At 33.5% G+C, this 17,820-nt stretch overlaps 2 protein-coding genes across 9 annotated transcripts in view; one reads left to right on the top strand and one right to left on the bottom strand.

Annotated features, from left to right (window-relative positions):
- Window positions 1-17,820, bottom strand: part of Ca-alpha1T (Ca[2+]-channel protein alpha[[1]] subunit T) — a 179,530-nt gene that overhangs the window by 149,783 nt on the left and 11,927 nt on the right. The window lies entirely within an intron of this gene.
- Window positions 9,273-17,465, top strand: LOC139099500 (octapeptide-repeat protein T2-like). Its single transcript, XM_070651972.1, has 3 exons — window positions 9,273-9,286; window positions 16,632-16,849; window positions 17,323-17,465. Exons 1-3 carry the CDS (start codon window positions 9,273-9,275, stop codon window positions 17,463-17,465), a joined length of 375 nt encoding a protein of 124 aa, XP_070508073.1.

The following is a 17,820-nucleotide window of genomic DNA, read 5'->3' on the forward strand; positions in this document are numbered from 1 at the left end:
TGCCAGTTTAATTTGTTACAATGAAATTATAATGTGCGAATCAGCACCTGACAGACAAGACTAGACACTCATAGCCTCAATTAAAGCATCTCTCAATTCCACTTGAAACACTTTAAGTAATGTGTCATTCAAAAAAGTCATCCATTATTGTTAATGTGTGGTTACTTAATTGACATACCCAAAATGTAAGTGAACTTTATGCTTTTAATCATCATCATTTGTGGCTGCATTTTTTTTGAGGAATTAAATTTCATTTTGTGTAATGAAATGGAATTAAATATTTGACATTTTTCATAGCTGAAATGCTGTCAAAATGAGGTTTTTAGCATCGGGAAAGTTCATTCAACCTGACTCATTGCTCATCATTCCATTTTAATTGCCAAAATGAGGTGAAATTTTTTATATTTTTGTTTTTTTCCCGACCCATAATTTATTTTATTATCCTTTTTCTTGGTAATTTTTATATTTAACAATGAAATGGTTTTACATTCTTTAAGCTTATTGCTGGTGCTGCTGCTTTTGCTGTTGATGATGATGGTAATTATTTTAATTATTAAACCAAATAAAGCATAAGAGTGGGAACAAAACAGACGGTTTAAGAGTCATAAATTATCTTAATCGTTTCGCATCTTTGGCAGTGTACTTGCATGTGGAACTTTATTGATAGGTATTGAATGGGGTTGGTGGAAATTTTCGGAAATTTCTTGAAGTGAATTTGAGGTAAAATTAAAAAAGAGTAAAGCTGAATTCAGCAATGCTGAATAAAGCTGAACTCAAGATTGCTGAAAAAATCTGAGAACAGCACTAATAAATAAAGCTGAATTCAGCGATGCTGAATAATTTTGAATTCAGCATTTCTAAATAAAGTTAAATTCAGCACAGCTGAATGTAAATGCTGAATTCAGCTCTGCTGAATGAAAATGCTAAATTCAACTCTGCTGAATGTAAATGCTAAATTCAGTTCTGCTGATTGCAAATGCTGAATTTAGCACTGCTAAATGTAAGTGCCGAATTCAGCACTGCTGAATGTAAATGCTAAATTCAGCTCTGCTGAATGTAAATACTGAATTCACCACTACCGCTAATATTGAATTCAGTGTTATTGAACAAACCAAAATTAAATGCAGCATTGCTGAACAAAGTTGAATTCAGCATTTTGAATAAAGTTGAATTCAGCATTGCTGAAAAAAACAAAAAAAAAAAAAGCTGAATTCAGCATTGCTGAATATAGTAGAATTCAGCACTGCTGAATATAGCAATGCTGAATGAATCTAAATATACTTTCAATTACTAAGAATCAGCAAAATTCTGCCGACGCTCCTCCAACTTATGCCAACTAAACTCATCCATATTTCCCGTTAACTGACACGATACACGAATCAATTATATATATTATTACATTTTCCTTCAAATAATCTCATTAATTTTTTTCTCATACCTTCTTCCTTATTATCGTCTTAGTATCGCGATCATCGTGCAAATGTTCAACTTGTAATTTATAAATATTTAATACATGATATACTTATTTAAAGAGCTATCATGATGTCATTTTTCATATCATCAATTTTTGATAATGTCAACGACATCGAATCATCTCTCTTATCTTAATTACATATCTTGTTGTGTATGTGTGTCTTTCCATCGGAAAATCGCTATGGCTTATATTGTTATTGGGATACACAAGGAGATCATTTTGGAAATTTCCTTATCCAAATCGATAACAGTACAGCAGTGATGGCCAACCTGTGTGCTACGGCACAACTTTGTGGTAAGCCACGACCTAACTAGTATGACTAATAAAGTAGAATTCAGCAATGCTGAATAAAGGAGGATTCAGTACAGATGAACAAAGTTGAATTCAGCACTGTTAAATAAAGTTGAATTCAGCACTGCTGAATAAAGATGAATTCAGCATTGCTTTATAAAATTGAATTCAGCACGGCTGAATAAAATTGAATTAAGTACTGCTGAATAAAGTTGAATTCAGCACTGCTGAATAAAGTTGAATTTAGCACTGCTGAATAAAGTTGAATTCAGCACTGATGAATAAAGTTGAATCAGGTACTGCTGAATAAAGTTGAATTCAACAGTGCTGAATAAATTTGAATTCAGCACTGCTGACTAAATTTGAATTCAACAGTGCTGAATAAAGTTAAATTCAGTACTGCTTAATAAAGTTAAATTCAGCACTGTTAAATAAAGTTGAATTCAGCACCGCTGAATAGAGTTGAATTCAGTACTGCTGAATAAAATTGAATTCAGTAATGCTGATTAAAGCTGAATTTGTGAGCTACGACTGAAACCACACTCGACATGCGGCAGTAGAGTGCCGTGTCACACATGTTGTACACCACTGCTGCATTTATTTTGTACACATATAAACAAGTAAGTCATTTAAATTTTCTTCATCTCTTACATCATTTCCATCCGTACAAGATATTGAAATTGAAGCAGAAAGCAGAAGTGAATCGAAAATTTTGCTTTCTTAGTCTCTTTATCTTACATCTCGCACGTTCCATTCAACCATAAAATGCTTTTTTTTTTAAATCAACAAAAGAGAAAAATTTTCAATTTCTGCAATTTTGTATATTGTTGCTGGATATGTCATGCCCCCACCTACTGATCTCCAATATGACGCTATCCTGTTATGTTTACAATATACTTAGTTTCTGCATCCGAAATAAATGGAAATTTCTCTGATTATAAAACAAAGATATTTTCTACAATTTTATGCTTGTTATTTATTTTTTGTTGCTTTAAGACTCGACTTTGATAAATTTCGAGTGAAAATTGTTTGGACAAAATGTGAAAAAAAAATGCATGTGAGGCAAAAACAGACTTAATAGACTAAAATTAACAGCTGTTTTAGATGAACATTTATTGTTGTAGTCGATTTATAGTTTATTATTGCCTTGTACAAAAAAAAATTGTTTTTTTACGAGCAGAAAAAAAAACTATGAAAAAAGTTTGAAACATAAAGTTATTGTTGGTAATATAATTTGCTGAATTTGTTGATTATTGAGTAAAGATTGGGATTTTTTGAAGATTTTTGAAGGATTTTTTTGAACTTTTTTGCATCTTTTTACATTTGCATCACTTTTTGCTTCAGTTTTGTATCATTTATTGCGCTAATTTAGCAAACATCTTTACAAATGTCTGCATCATTTTCATTTCTATTTATGATTTTTGCATCACTTTGTGATTTTTTTCGCATTATTTTATGATTCATTCGCATTACTTTATGGTTTTTCTGCATCATTTTCTGATAATTTGTTTCATATTCTGAGTTTTTGCATCATCTTTTGATTTATTGCACCATTTTATTGATTTTTTGCATCTCTTAGTATTTTTTCGCATCATGTTCTGATTTTTTGCATAATTTTCTAGTTTTTTGAATCGTTTTCTGATATTTCGCATCATTTAGTGATTTTTGAACTATTTTGATGTTTCGCATCCTTTTTTGATTTATTCGCATCTATTAATTTTATTACTATATTTCATTTTAGCATCTTTTGAGTTTTTTTTCGCCTTTTGAGTTGTTAGAATTTTATTAAAATTCATTATTAAAATTTTTTATTGTGGCAAATTTGAATGAATTTCAAATTTTTCTGCATCTATTATCCTTAATAATGCTTTAAAATCTGCTTCTCATCATTTTTCGCATCTTTTCAAATTTTTTCGCTTCTTTTATTGCTTCCTAACAATATTTTTGCATCTTTTTAATAAATTTTCTTCAATTTTTGCATCATTTCAGAGAATAAAACTCGTTTGCATCTTATTCCGCATCTTTTTTCAACATAAAACTATTTTTACGTTTTATTTTGCTTCTCAAAAGCTTACAATTTTGTCTATAAATATTTAAAAGACTAAATTAGCCTAATAGTTCTCACTATAGCCTCTAAAAAATCATTCAAATTAAATATTTATCGATCTACTGCATCAAAACTAGTACACAAAAGAAAATTAATCGATTTTTAACTACCATGTGACTAATAAAAGTGAATTATGAGTTTTATATTTTATAGCAAAAAAATACAATCGTTATTCAAAAAAAAGTTAAATGAAACTTATTGAACAAGTCACACGTTGTGCATGAGAATGAAAATGTGTTTTCAATTTCAATATTTTTGTTAAGTACATTTCGTATTTTCATTAAATTCAATTGAAATCTCAATGTAGACATTTCTCTCGTTTAATAACAGGCGTATGCTGCCTTTCATGATGGATGGATTGACATCCATCAGCAAATCTTTATTCGCAGTGGATGAGAAGTGATTCAGTGGGTGGGAACTTTGTGGGAATTTATGTTGATTTGTGAAGAATTTTTTATTTTTGAACTTTTTTGAAGAATTCAAATTTTGAAATTTTTTTTAAAAAAAAATCCAATTTTGAGCTTTTTTGATGAATTTCAAATTATGGTCATTTTTGATAATTTTCAAAATTAAAGCATTTTATGATCAATTTTAAAATTTGAAATTTTTTGATTTTTTGAATTTTTGAATTTCTTTAAAACTAAAATTAAAATTGTAAAAATTTTTGAAATTTTAAATTTGAAGTTTTTTATAAATTTTGTTTTTTTTTAAACTTTTTTAATTTTACAATTGTTTTAATTCAACTTTCAAATTTAAAAAATTTTAATTTTAATTTTAAAAAATTTCAATTTTAAATTTTAAAAAATTTCAATTTAAATTTTAAAAAATTTCAATTTTCAAATTTAAAAAAAAAACTTAAATTTTTTAACATTTTTAAACAAACTTTTCACAAATTCAATTTTAATCTTGTTGAAAAAAGTAAAAATTAGACACAAATATCAATCAACTAACTCTCCACAGCCACACCAGACTCAACAAAATTAACGAAAATGGATTTCCTCAATTTTCATCTCAAATTTATCAAAAACTTTATTCCCTGAAGGAGCTCTACTTCACAACAGCACAAAAAAAATACTCAATTCCTTTCGACTCTTAAAGAAAAATGTGCATTATGGTATGAAAAAAATACATCACAAAAGAGCCAGTGAGAATAAAAGACAAGGCAAGGAATTTAAAAGAAGAAATATGAAGAGGAAAATTGAATGAGAAAGAGAACAAAAGAGGCAAACCTGAATTGACATTGATGACATTGATTACTTAATACTCGTGTTCAACGAAAATTTAAGCTTGATCTGTCTTACACTTAATATATTTGAGAATTGGGGATGTTAAGTAGTTTTGTAGCATGGAAAATTAATTCATTAACTCGTCTTTTTTCTCGGAAGACACAGGACGTTGAAACGGATGACAATCTGACCCCTGGCCAACATGAATCCTGCTCCAGACCAGATTCGATGAAATCCGTCCTCAAAACAGGGTCAAGTCAGTCTAGATCAAGATTTTTAGCCTTTTTTTACGTTTTTTATTGAAAAATTTCTATACAAATTACATTCCCAAGTTTGTTGCACTAGTTTATGAACCCGGCATTTGAGAGTACCAATATAGATCTGAGGAATAGAACCTGATCTGAGATATAGAATCATATGAAGACTTCTTGGCCATTTCAACAATGAAATACGATGACCTAATAATTAGGCAATAGACCTAATAATTAGGCAAAACATATAACCGTTTCCATCTTGAGGTAGTGAGTTCAATTCCTATCAAAATACGATCTCTAAATTCATTACCTTGTATCCCAGAATTCAAAGTCGATTATGATTGTAAATGAAAGAGTCGACTCGATTCCTTATGAAAATCGAGTTAGTTTCGAATTCTGGCTCGTAAAACACTTCTGAATTTCCATGAATAGCACAAGTTGTGATTAACCGATCCAAAATTCAGGAACTAGTTGGTGTGACTCTGGAATGATGCTTAACTTAAACCGAGTCCGGCTCTAAGTCACAATAACGCCGGTCTGGGTCTGGATTTTTGATCAATTAATCCATTTGTGCTATACAGGGCTACAGGGCTTCTAGATAGAATCCGGCACCCCCCTACTTCCTTAGATTGGCCTACTTCCTTAGTTAGAATCCTACTGAACTCAGTTCTGCACTACTCTACTTCCTCATAAAGCCAACCTAACAACTGATCCAACCCCATAGACTAAAAAATTCCCCAAAAAAAGAAGTCAAACAAGAAGTTAAAAAGAAGCATATTGAAATGAGAGAAAGCCGGGCTTACAATGTGATTAATGCTTTACCAATCCCTCCATAATAAATTTTAAAATCCCTTCCATAATACTTCTCAAATTGAGTGGAATGTTGTTTTTGCCTCGTCAGAGCTCAAAAGTATAAGTGAATTTGAAAGAATGTGCAAGATAAGTTCCTCTTTCCCATTTTCTACATGTTGCTGACTTTTGCAATCGATTTTATTTATTTATTTATTTTTCATCATCGGGAAAAATGCATTGTATGAAGGAAAATTTATGCACATTTCTATATAAACTTATTTTAAAAATAAATATACAGTGAGATTCTCGTTCCTATGACTGATTAACGTTGTTTTGAGTCAGTGTTGGTCAAACTGTGTGACGCGGTCCATTAAAATGTCGACGATAGTTTAGAAAATGCCATTAACTGCATGCCGGGTGCGGTTTTGGTCCTACCTCACCACCAAGTTGTGCCATGTCACACAGTTTGCCCACCACTGCCCTTAAATAAATAAAACTAACAACTTGAAGTAGCAAACTAGTTAGGAATGAATATGTAAACGGGTCATATCAAATTTCCATCTCGTGTAGGTGTGAATGGATTAAGGTTGTAAAATATTGGATTTTACTTCTTGAGTGTCATGTCTTATAAGTCTGATTGGATGCTAATTGACTGTGACATTGAGTATATAAAGGAAGAATTTTGAGGTTTTTGAAATCTTGTTAAATCAAGAAAAATTTTTTCAAAGGAATGTGAAAAATGAGTGAAAAGCTTCAAAATTGGATCTGTTATTCTGACAAACAATTTTGGCTTTGAAAGCTGCTTGAGGTTGGAAGGAGGAAGATAGGGAAAATGGTGTTGTGAAGTTTGTTGGCATCTGAGGTGTAAGAAAGAGGATTTAGTGGCAAACTTTGAGGAATTTGATGCTTGTTTCAATTTGAATTGAGTTTTTTGAGTGGAATTTAGTGTCTGATTTCAAGACGTAGTCAGGAAGTAAGGAGTTCTCATCAAGTTTTCATCTTTTTAGGAGAGTTTTCATCAACTTCCTCTTCCTGGCTTTGTCTCTTTTACCGACAGTCATCCTATTTTCTTACTGTAGCCATGAACTCATGTAAAGCTTAGATTCCAACAGAAGGCTTTCCATCTGGCACTGTGTCTGGTTCTGAATTTAGTTCTACTGCTTTCTTTGTACAATGTGATTTTGGAAATGATTGTCTGTATGTTGTTAAGGTTTCCCGAAGTCTTAATCTCGACAAATTTGCGACTACCCAGGAAGTCTTGGTCTCGGTCTCGACATCGGGGACATTTATGAGCCTTACCATACCTAGCCTGATTGAGAGGATATCATACTTCAGAAGAGATTGTCTGGATAGGAATTCAATCTATTCTTTAACGTATGAAACTAGATACATGGTTCGATCACGAGTGTTTTTAACAGTATCAAGGGATCTTAGGAGAAGATGTATACTTGACTTTTGGTCATTGTCGAAGTCAAACATTGGCTTCTTCAATTACATAATACCAAGATTATTACCCAGAGCGACACAAATAAGGAAAACAACGCCATGGATCTTTTAATCCTCCGTCACACCTCTTTTACTAGTCATATGGACGTTAAATGGATATTACCTATGCAGACTCATTTATCCACGTTAAAACACCAATATGAAGTGATTTCGAGCTAAATAATGTGAATTTCAATAAGAATCCCATCAACATCCCACTACATCCAATTCGAACTGCATCTCAAAATACCCAAAACGACACCACAAACCTTTAAATCAAACTAAAAAGATATATAAAACTGTACAAAACTTGTGAGCAACACATGTGAATGAATTTATGTTTGTTGTCATGTATCTAAGTATAACATGCATTGACTAACTATATAATTATAAAAAAGTTTAGCACGATTGCTTTAATGGACTTTAATTACAAAACTTTCACTTTGATGTTATTTATGTCTGTTCGACACATGGACATTCCCCCATCCCCAAACTATAAATTCTATTTTTATATACAGATATATAGACAGCAAAATAGTAAAGTGTGGGGAAATTGAATCAAAAAAAAGTATATCTCAATTGAAATAATCTTGCAATTTTCTTTAATGCTTTCATTTCCTCAACATAAAAATGTGTATAATGGGGAGTATTAAAGAGGAATGAAAATATTATAAAAGTAAATAGGATAAAAAAAAGTTGTTTAAAATGAGAAAATCATTTGAAGTCATCAAGATTACTTGTTCTGTTTATGGCCCCACCTTCTTTAGTGCAATAAAAGAATTTTTTGTACTTAATGAGTGGAATTACGTTCGATGTGATGTGCTTTAAGAACGTTACAGGTGATTCAAAGTTAAGCAATCATTTAAGCTTTCTCCTTGAAATGGTGTGAAATTGAATTAAAAGTTTTATTTTATGTGCTTGAATTCTTTGAATTCTTAATTTAGTTCTTTCGATTGTTGGAGAATTAATGAGCTGAATTGAGGATTTTATGGAATGTTAAGCTTAATTTATTATGAATTGCTATTTTAACTTCAAATTTGATCTAGAAACTTTTATTCTTTGATTTTTTTAAATTTGTTTTTTTTCCCGCCAAAATGATTTTTGCTAATTTTTCATGTTTTGAGATGATATTATACAAAATATTTAATAAAATCTTCTTTGCTCACAAATTTTCATCAATTCTAGCTAAAATTCATCACATTTAACTCAAAACTGACTGAAATATTAACCAACAAACTTTCCAAGTGGAAAATCAAAACAAAAAACACGTGTTTAGCTTTTAATTTCAAAATCAAGCAATCTTTGAATTTAAATCAATAATTTACATATTCAAAAGTGCAAAACAATGTAAATCCTCCATTATTTCACCTTCCAAAACATCCAATCGATCAAAAAATTCTCAAAAAGTCAAGGCTTAACTCACAACAACCTTTTTTTTTTGACAAAAAGCGCGTAAAAAATGATAAAGTAAATTCAACTTCTTCACCTCAATGTGTCAAAAGTGTAAAAATACGAAAATAAACTCATTATTATTAATGTGATACTCTGAATATTCGAGACATCATTTTCAACTTTTCGATATGCTTCAACCCCGCAAAAAAAAAAGCTTCAGATCCAATTTTAAATTTCCACAAATTTGATACATGAGAAGTGGAAGGTAAATTTACTTATTTTTGAGTTGCTAAAGTAATTACATCTGTATTTAAAAAAATTGTATTCGATGGCATCCCTCCAAAAAAAAATCATTACAATAATTTATTTACAGGAATTTATCTTCCTCTTGAAACGCGAGAAACGGAACTCTAATTTATTTATGGGAAACCCTTTTCAATTTGTTTTTAAAAAATTAAACCTTTCCGATCGAGTCTGGAAAATATTTTGATACAATAATCTGTAATGACAATGTTTGGATACAGTGTGTGTGCCGATGGGACTGATTAATGTAAAATATGGGAATTTGAGACTGAACACTTTTTAATCCGAAGTGCGTTCAGTAACATTTTGAGGCAGAAATTTTCGCATCAAAAGTGCATTCAGTAACATTTTGAGGCAGCAAATTTCGCATCAGAAGTGCGTTTAGTGAATATTGAAGCAGACAATTTTGCATCCAAAGTGCATTCAGTAACATTTTGAGGCAAAAAATTTCGCATCCAAAGCGCGTTCAGTGAATATTGAAGCAAATAATTTTGCATCCAAAGTGCATTCAGTAACATTTTGAGGCAAAAAATTTCGCATCCAAAGCGCGTTCAGTAACATTTTGAGGCAGCAAATTTCGCATCAAAAGTGCATTCAGTGAATATTGATGCTGAAAATTTTCGCATCCAAAGTGCGTTCAGTAACATTTTGAAGCGAAAACTTCAAACCGATGCAATTTTACCAGATAAAAAATAGAATTTTAAGTCTGTTTAGTCAGTTAAAAAGATCACAAAAAATAAATCAAGATATCATTGGCACATCCTCCCTCAATATCAGCTTTCTCTTCATCCTTCCGCAAAATTTCTCTCATCAGCTTAAAATTCTTCAACGTCAAATTAAATTTATCGATCAGTTAAAGTCTAATTAAAAGAGATTGATTGAGCAGAATTGCGGTTTTATCAAGCACGCAATAAGAACCACAAGCGATACAAATCGTATGTGTGGAAATATTTTGAAATTTCTCTATCCTCGACTCTCTTGTGTATACAGAAGAGAATTTGAAAAAAAAAATTATTTCACACAAACAACTTTTAACTAGCTAACAATAAGCATCAATTTTGGGTGAGTTCTTGATTAACAAAAGAGAGAAGTTATTTTGACATTTTCCAGCAGCCGTGGGTGCGAACGTTTGTTAAGAGAGTGAAATTAGTATAGACGTGGCCACACGTGACTGACAGAAGCGCATTTTGACAGACTGACGGACAGACTGACGGACAGACTGAGTCGGACAGACTGAGTCGGACAGACTGAGTCGGACAGACTGAGTCGGACAGACTGAGTCGGACAGACTGAGTCGGACAGACTGAGTCGGACAGACTGAGTCGGACAGACTGAGTCGGACAGACTGAGTCGGACAGACTGAGTCGGACAGACTGAGTCGGACAGACTGAGTCGGACAGACTGAGTCGGACAGACTGAGTCGGACAGACTGAGTCGGACAGACTGAGTCGGACAGACTGAGTCGGACAGACTGAGTCGGACAGACTGAGTCGGACAGACTGAGTCGGACAGACTGAGTCGGACAGACTGAGTCGGACAGACTGAGTCGGACAGACTGAGTCGGACAGACTGAGTCGGACAGACTGAGTCGGACAGACTGAGTCGGATAGACTGAGTCGGACAGACTGACGGACAGACTGATAGCAGTACCTTATCCTGATAGGAAAATGCGCAAAACAGCGAATCTTTTACTTCAAAATATTATTTCATATACATCGAAATTGAAAATTGAGTGAGCTTATGAAAATGGCTGTTTACATTAAGGTGATTAACTGACTGCACGAAATAGTTTTTATGACTCACAATCAATGTGAAGTTAATCATTGAAAATGAACTCGAATTTTCCCGAAATTTTCATTGAATAATTTGAGTGGAATTTTAAAAATTCATTACATTTGGCATCGAAATGGCATGACAATCAGCGTGAATACATAAAAATTGATTCATATTGCGAGGAATGAGCGGAATTAAGCGTAAAAAACAATAAAGATGAAATACTCATCAAATAAGAATTCAGATCATTCACTGTGAAGGGAATTGTTTTTCGTCAGAAAGAAGAAAACGTGAAAATAATAATGAAAAAAAATATCGCATGATTAACATCCACATGAGAGATTTTCTTTTAACTTATTTTTCACGGGAAAATGTCTGATGTTTTGTGATCATTTTTGCTGTGTTTTTTTGGATGCTGATTGGGGAAATTAAGGAAAATTTATAGATGCAAAAAAATATTAAATTTATGGAAATTTTGAAGCAAAATATAAAATATATTTAAATAAATAGAAAATTTTGATGCAATACGTTTTACTTCTTAAAATTACGACGCAAACAGCTTTGCATTTTCAAAATTTTGATCTAAATGGTTTTGCATCTCAAAATACTGACTCGAGCAGTTTTGCATCTTAGAAATTTGACGTGAATAGTTTTGCATCTTAAAAATTTTGTTCCAAAAGATTTTTTTTTTCTTAAAATTCTGACTTAAGCAGTTTTGCATCTTAAAATTTTGTAACAAATAGTTTTGCATCTTGGAAAATTTGATGCAAAAATTTTTGCTTCTTAAAATTGCTTCTTAATTGCAAAAGAATTGCCTCCCAAAAATTAATGCAAGCAGTTTTCCATCTCAAAATTCATAACTAAACAATTTTGTATCTTAAATCTGATGCAATTAGTTTCGCATCTTAAAATTTTGACGCAAAAAGATTGTAAAAGATGCAAAAGGTTTTGCTTCTCAAAATTCAGACTCAACGAGTTTTGCATCTAAAAAAAATTGACACATGCTATTTTGAATCTCAAATATTCGACGTGAACAGTTTTACATCCTATAACTTTTGAATCTAAAAGCTTTGCATCTTTAAAAAATAAATTTAAATCCATATACTTTGCATCTAAATAAATTTCAAAAATCTCCGCATCCTTAAAAAAAGATGCAAAACCTCTGAATCACAATTTTTCACATTATGAATCATTTCAAATACCAGAAAGCCGTTAAGAATCACAAATAAATATTTACCCTACTCAAATGACTCAACACAAAACTACGCTTTCGTCATTTTTACTCAACTAGCTTTACTACAAAAAAATAAAAAAAAATCCCACTGTATTAAATATCTTTCCACATATTTTACATTCTCATTTTCATATTCGACAGTCTCATGCAAGTATTAAAGTAAAGTAAGTTGAGCTATTTATAAGTGAAGGGAAAATTTGTGAAAATTATCAGCGAATATTTTTCTGGAAATCACTTTCACTGGCGTACTTGAAGCTACTAAAATTTCCAAGTCTTCTTATTCTCGATCGTCGATGTCGTGCGACACAAAAGACTTTGGTATGTGCTTATAAGGTGGCGTTCTGGGGAAAATGAGAAATTGCAAAGGAATTTATTGTATATATCGAGGGATGGAGGAATTGTTTCGTGCCACTTGAACACAAATATTTTTAGCATGCGATAGGATTTTTTTTTTCTATTAAATTTCACTGACGCGCATTTACACACCGTAGTTAAAGTACAGAATCGAGAAGATAACGAAATATAAAAGAACTGAATAAAAAAAATCATATTTGTGTGCCAGACTTTTCCATAAATTCATGATTTTTTATGACTATCGATTAGTTTTTATTTCCCAAAACCATGTTCACCATGTGTATCTATATCATATTTATGGAATATTTTGATATTCACAAAAAATCTTTCAATTCTTGCTTAACTTATTGAGGCATTCAAGAGAATCTAATGGGAATATGTCTGGTTTGTCCTGTTTTATCGTTTACTTATTGCTGTGTTGTGCAAAATGCTGGAGCAAATGTCGTTGCTGAGACAGAGTAGCAAGTTTGCTACCTCGAGCTGCACACCCCCGAGCAGTCCCAAGTAAACCTTTTTACACCGAATTTGTATCGCTTGGTGTCGTTTCACCACTTTTAATTGGAATCCGCAAATAAAACGACGACCAGGAGCTCCAAAAGCTACTTCCCGAAGAACTGTGCTGAAACAATGTCAACTCAACATTCGGACAGAGAATTTGTACAATCTAAGTTACAGAGCTAAAAACAGAGTCACACAAAAAGCCTTTTGTTGTAGCCTAAGCTCCACTCATGAACATGGTTACAGTAAGTAAGTAAGTGTTGTTCAAACTGTGTGTCGCAACTCACTAGTGTCTTGGAAATGTCATGAACCACATGCCGTAAGCTCTTTCAGCCGTGATTTTGAAACAAGGTAAGTTGTGTATTCCCTGATATTGATAAATACACCGATGGCGACTGAGCTATATGCCGGGATAAATGCATTAAAAGATAGAGTAAGAGCCTATCCAAAGCACCGTATCTGAAGGATGGTAGTCAGACACTATCAGACTAGGGATGATAACACTTACGTCCGACCATTTTCGAAATCAACGTATACAAACAAAGCAATTTGCAACCAAGGAGTGGTCAGTAAAGTTTAAACTAACTAATTGGCAGAGATCGATTACAATTTTATCCGTCAAAGTCCAGACATAAGGAGTCCTTACTTCCTTACAATACACTTGAACTAAAGGCAATCGATCACTTACTTGAAAGCATCAGACATGATATCACGAATCTTTCAGTAAAGCATCATCCAAATTTATCAAGAATAATATATCTTTCCAAAAAAAACTAAGAGACGTGGGTTCATATCCCAAAATAGAATCCTAATTTTACCAATGGCATATGTAGGAACGACTTTTTTGCCACATTTTTTGTCAATATTATCAACATTATTTTTTGCTAATATTCCCCCAAAAAACAGGACTTCCTTTCCTTCCAACTGAGGCACACGGGTGCCCATTATACGCGCGAATAGAGCGTCTAACGGAGAGTCGGCTCTATCCTTCTAGAAAACTGCGCCTTATTCCATCAGTTCCAATAACTCATCCAACTTCCTTACTTATTTCGAAAAAAATTTGAATTTTAAAATAATCGATTACTGTTTAGCTGATGGCGCTATATAAATGCAAGATATGAGCCCTTAATCATGAAGCAAAAAAAATATCGACTAATTCAACTCTAAATATTAATATTTTATGTATCCATTAAAAGTTATTTTTTTCATCAACACATCGAGCGTGTGTGCAAGTTGAAAAGTAGAGGTAAATAAGGTCAAAACAGTTCAAAATATACACATCAACTCCGTCCACACTTACAAATTTAGATTGAATTTGTATAGATTGATATTTTTTTTTGTACAGGTATAAATACAGAAGAAAGAAGCTCAAGGCCAACTTCAAATAATTTTCTTAGCTTCATTTTTTTTATTTCGGGACCTTAGTGAAGATAAACAGACCGACCAATTTAGTCGGGCGATGATTTCATCATTTTCATCATTCGGAAAAATGCACTAAAAATTTATTCAATTATTTAAAAAGGGGGTCATGTATAGTCATGAGGTTTAGTAGAAAATTTAAATTGTTAAGTTCTTTGTCAGGTGCGTAGCTTGAGATCGGGGATTTTAAAGAAATTTGATAGGGTAGTATGACCCAATACCTGAAGAGAATGTTCACTAATCCAATAGATTGGGGAATGCACTCTAAACTGCATCGTGAATTTACTCCAATCCGCTATAGGAGTATACCCCAGTTCGCAAGGTGAATATATCCTTATCCACAAGGGTAATGTGTCCCAATCTGCGAGGGGAATGTACTACAATCGTCAAGGAGAATCAACTCCAATCCCCGAGAGAAATGTACCCAAATTTCAAAGGAAGTACATCTTGCAATGTATCCTTCAGTGAGATTCATCTCAATCTCCTGACATTGGGGAATATACCTCATTCCGCGAGGGAAATGAACCACAACCCGCGAGGAGAATATGCCACAATCCACGAAAAATATGTACCCCACTTCCCAAGAGGAATGTACCTAAATTTCCGAAAGAAATGCACCCCAAATCTCAAAGGAATGTACTTCAATCCGCGAGGAGTATGTACTTTAGTTTGCAAAGGGAAATGTACCACAACCCCAATTGTGGAGTATACTCCAATAAGCGAGAGGAGAATGTGCTACAATTCTCAAGGGTATGAATCCGAGTCCCAGAGAAAAATGATCTCTAATACTCGAGACAGAACTACATCAATTTCGGAGGAAATTACCCCAATCCCCTGACTTTATTTGATTTCATAAAAATTCGATGACTTCAGCCATAATCCCTGAGAGTAAGCTGGTCCTAAAAAGCTCTAATAAATTTCTTAAAATGTCCATCAGCTTCAATAACTTCTAAAATGTAGTTTATCACTACTAATTATAACCATTGAGTATATTAAGATCGATATCTTCCGATATCCAACACAAGAGGTTGTTCCACTGATACAGTAGCTCAAAAATGCAGGATATCACTGATGGATGAACTTATATGAACCTCAGCACTGCCTCAAGACACCCAAAATTAAGCAGTAGGTTTCTATGAGCTTTATTCCGACACTCATTTAGTTACTAAATTCACTGGCCATCCAGATCAGCTGTTATCCATGGCCTCTCCCAGTTTTCGTCTAAAACTGGTTCTATCGATGCCCTTTGCCAATTGCCAATACCAAGTGCTCCTCCACCACAATCATCCCAAAATCATCTAATGTGTTGGCTTAAGAACTCAAAAAGAGGTCACATATCCCAATTGATTCATCCTCCCAGTATATATAGTAATAGACCAAGTTCAATAATCCGAAATTTCGATGCATATCACTCCCAAACACCACCATATGATTATTAACATTTTAAATTATTCACATCATGATTATGACATATGTACACTATATTTATGAAATTTTTCATTCTTCTCCCGACTATACATTATGCAGTTGCTCTATTTTAAATACGCACATGCCATAATATTATTGTATAGAACAGTCTGATGCCTCAATGTGACTCTTTTCCATATTTTATTACATTGCATCGCTTGCAATTTATTAACTCATTATATGACAGGATCTAATGTGATATAATTTATGGGTATTATTGTGTAGCTACGGGAGGGTGATGACATGTTTACATTGGTCAATAAAAAAATAAGCTTTTATAGAAATTATTGAGCTTTATTATCTAGACATTCTTTGATTTTGATCACTGACCTGAATTAAAATGTGAATACTAGGACAAGTATTGCGGGATTTTTTTGGGTCAATTTTTTAGTGAAATTTTTTACTATGCGGATGTGCGGATTAAGTGTTATAGAGATTTTTATTGTGGACTTAATTTTGGATTTTTGGCTGATTTTTTGGTGAAAAAGTTGTTTTAAAATTTGAGTTTTTTAAGAATTTATGTCAAAAGGGATAATTTATGGATCAATTCACATTATTAAAGAATTCCCGAAGAACGGAACCAAATCGAAGAGCGGAACCGAGACGAAGAACGGAACCGAGACGAAGAGCGGAACCGAGTCAAAGAGCGGAACCGAGACGAAGAATGGAACCGAGACAAAGAGCGGAACCGAGGCAAAGAGCGGAACCGAGGCAAAGAGCGGAAAGGGGACGAAGAGCGGAATCGAGACGAAGAGCGGAATCGAGACGAAGAACGGAACCGTGACGAAGAACGGAACCGAGACGAAGATAGGAATCGAGACGAAGAACGGAACCGAGACGAAGAGCGGAACCGAGACGAAGAGCGGAACCTAGACGATGAGCGGAACCTAGACGAAGAACGGAACTGACACGAAGAGCGGGACCGAGACGAAGAGCGGAACCGAGACAAAGAACGGAACCGAGGCGAAGATCGGAACCAAAACGAAATGCGGAACAAAGACGAAGAACGGAACCGAGATGAAGATCGGAACCGAGACGAAGAGCGGAACCGAGACAAAAAACGGAACCCAGACAAAGAACGGAACCAAGACGAAGAACGGAACCGAGATGAAGAGCGGAACTGAGATGAAGAACAGAACTGAGATGAACAACGGAACCGAGACTGTAAGATCGGAACCGAGACAAAGATCGGAACCGAGACGAACAACGAAACTGAAAGGAAGAACGGAACCGAAATGAAGAACATAACTGAGACGAAGAGCGGAACCGAGACGAAGAACGGAACCAAAACGAAGAGCGGAACCCAGACGAAGAGCAGAACCAAGACGAAGAACGGAACCAAGACGAAGAACGGAACCAAGACGAAGAACGGAACCGAGATGAAGAGCGGAACTGAGATGAAGAACAGAACTGAGATGAACAACGGAACCGAGACTGTAAGGGAATTTCTAAAGTCCTAGATTTCCAGTCTTGGTCTGGATATCAAGAACCCTTACTTACTATAGATCAATTCAATCCAAAGCTCCACAATCTACCAGTACTGACCTAAAAAAAATTTCTATTATTAGCCAATAAAAACACAGGAAGTCATCAAATGTCCAACAAATTAATGTCATGTCAACTACAAAAATATCATACAACTTCCAATCTATAAACACAACCAACTTGGAGTTGAAATAAATTCATAACGAAACTTCTGTAAATTTTCTCATAGTAATTATTATTGAGTAATGCTTAATTACATTAATCTA

This window comes from Chironomus tepperi, unplaced genomic scaffold (genome assembly GCF_022539635.2).
Source record: "Chironomus tepperi strain 1889 unplaced genomic scaffold, CSIRO-AGI_Ctep_v1 contig_472, whole genome shotgun sequence".
NCBI classification, from domain to species: domain Eukaryota; kingdom Metazoa; phylum Arthropoda; class Insecta; order Diptera; family Chironomidae; genus Chironomus; species Chironomus tepperi.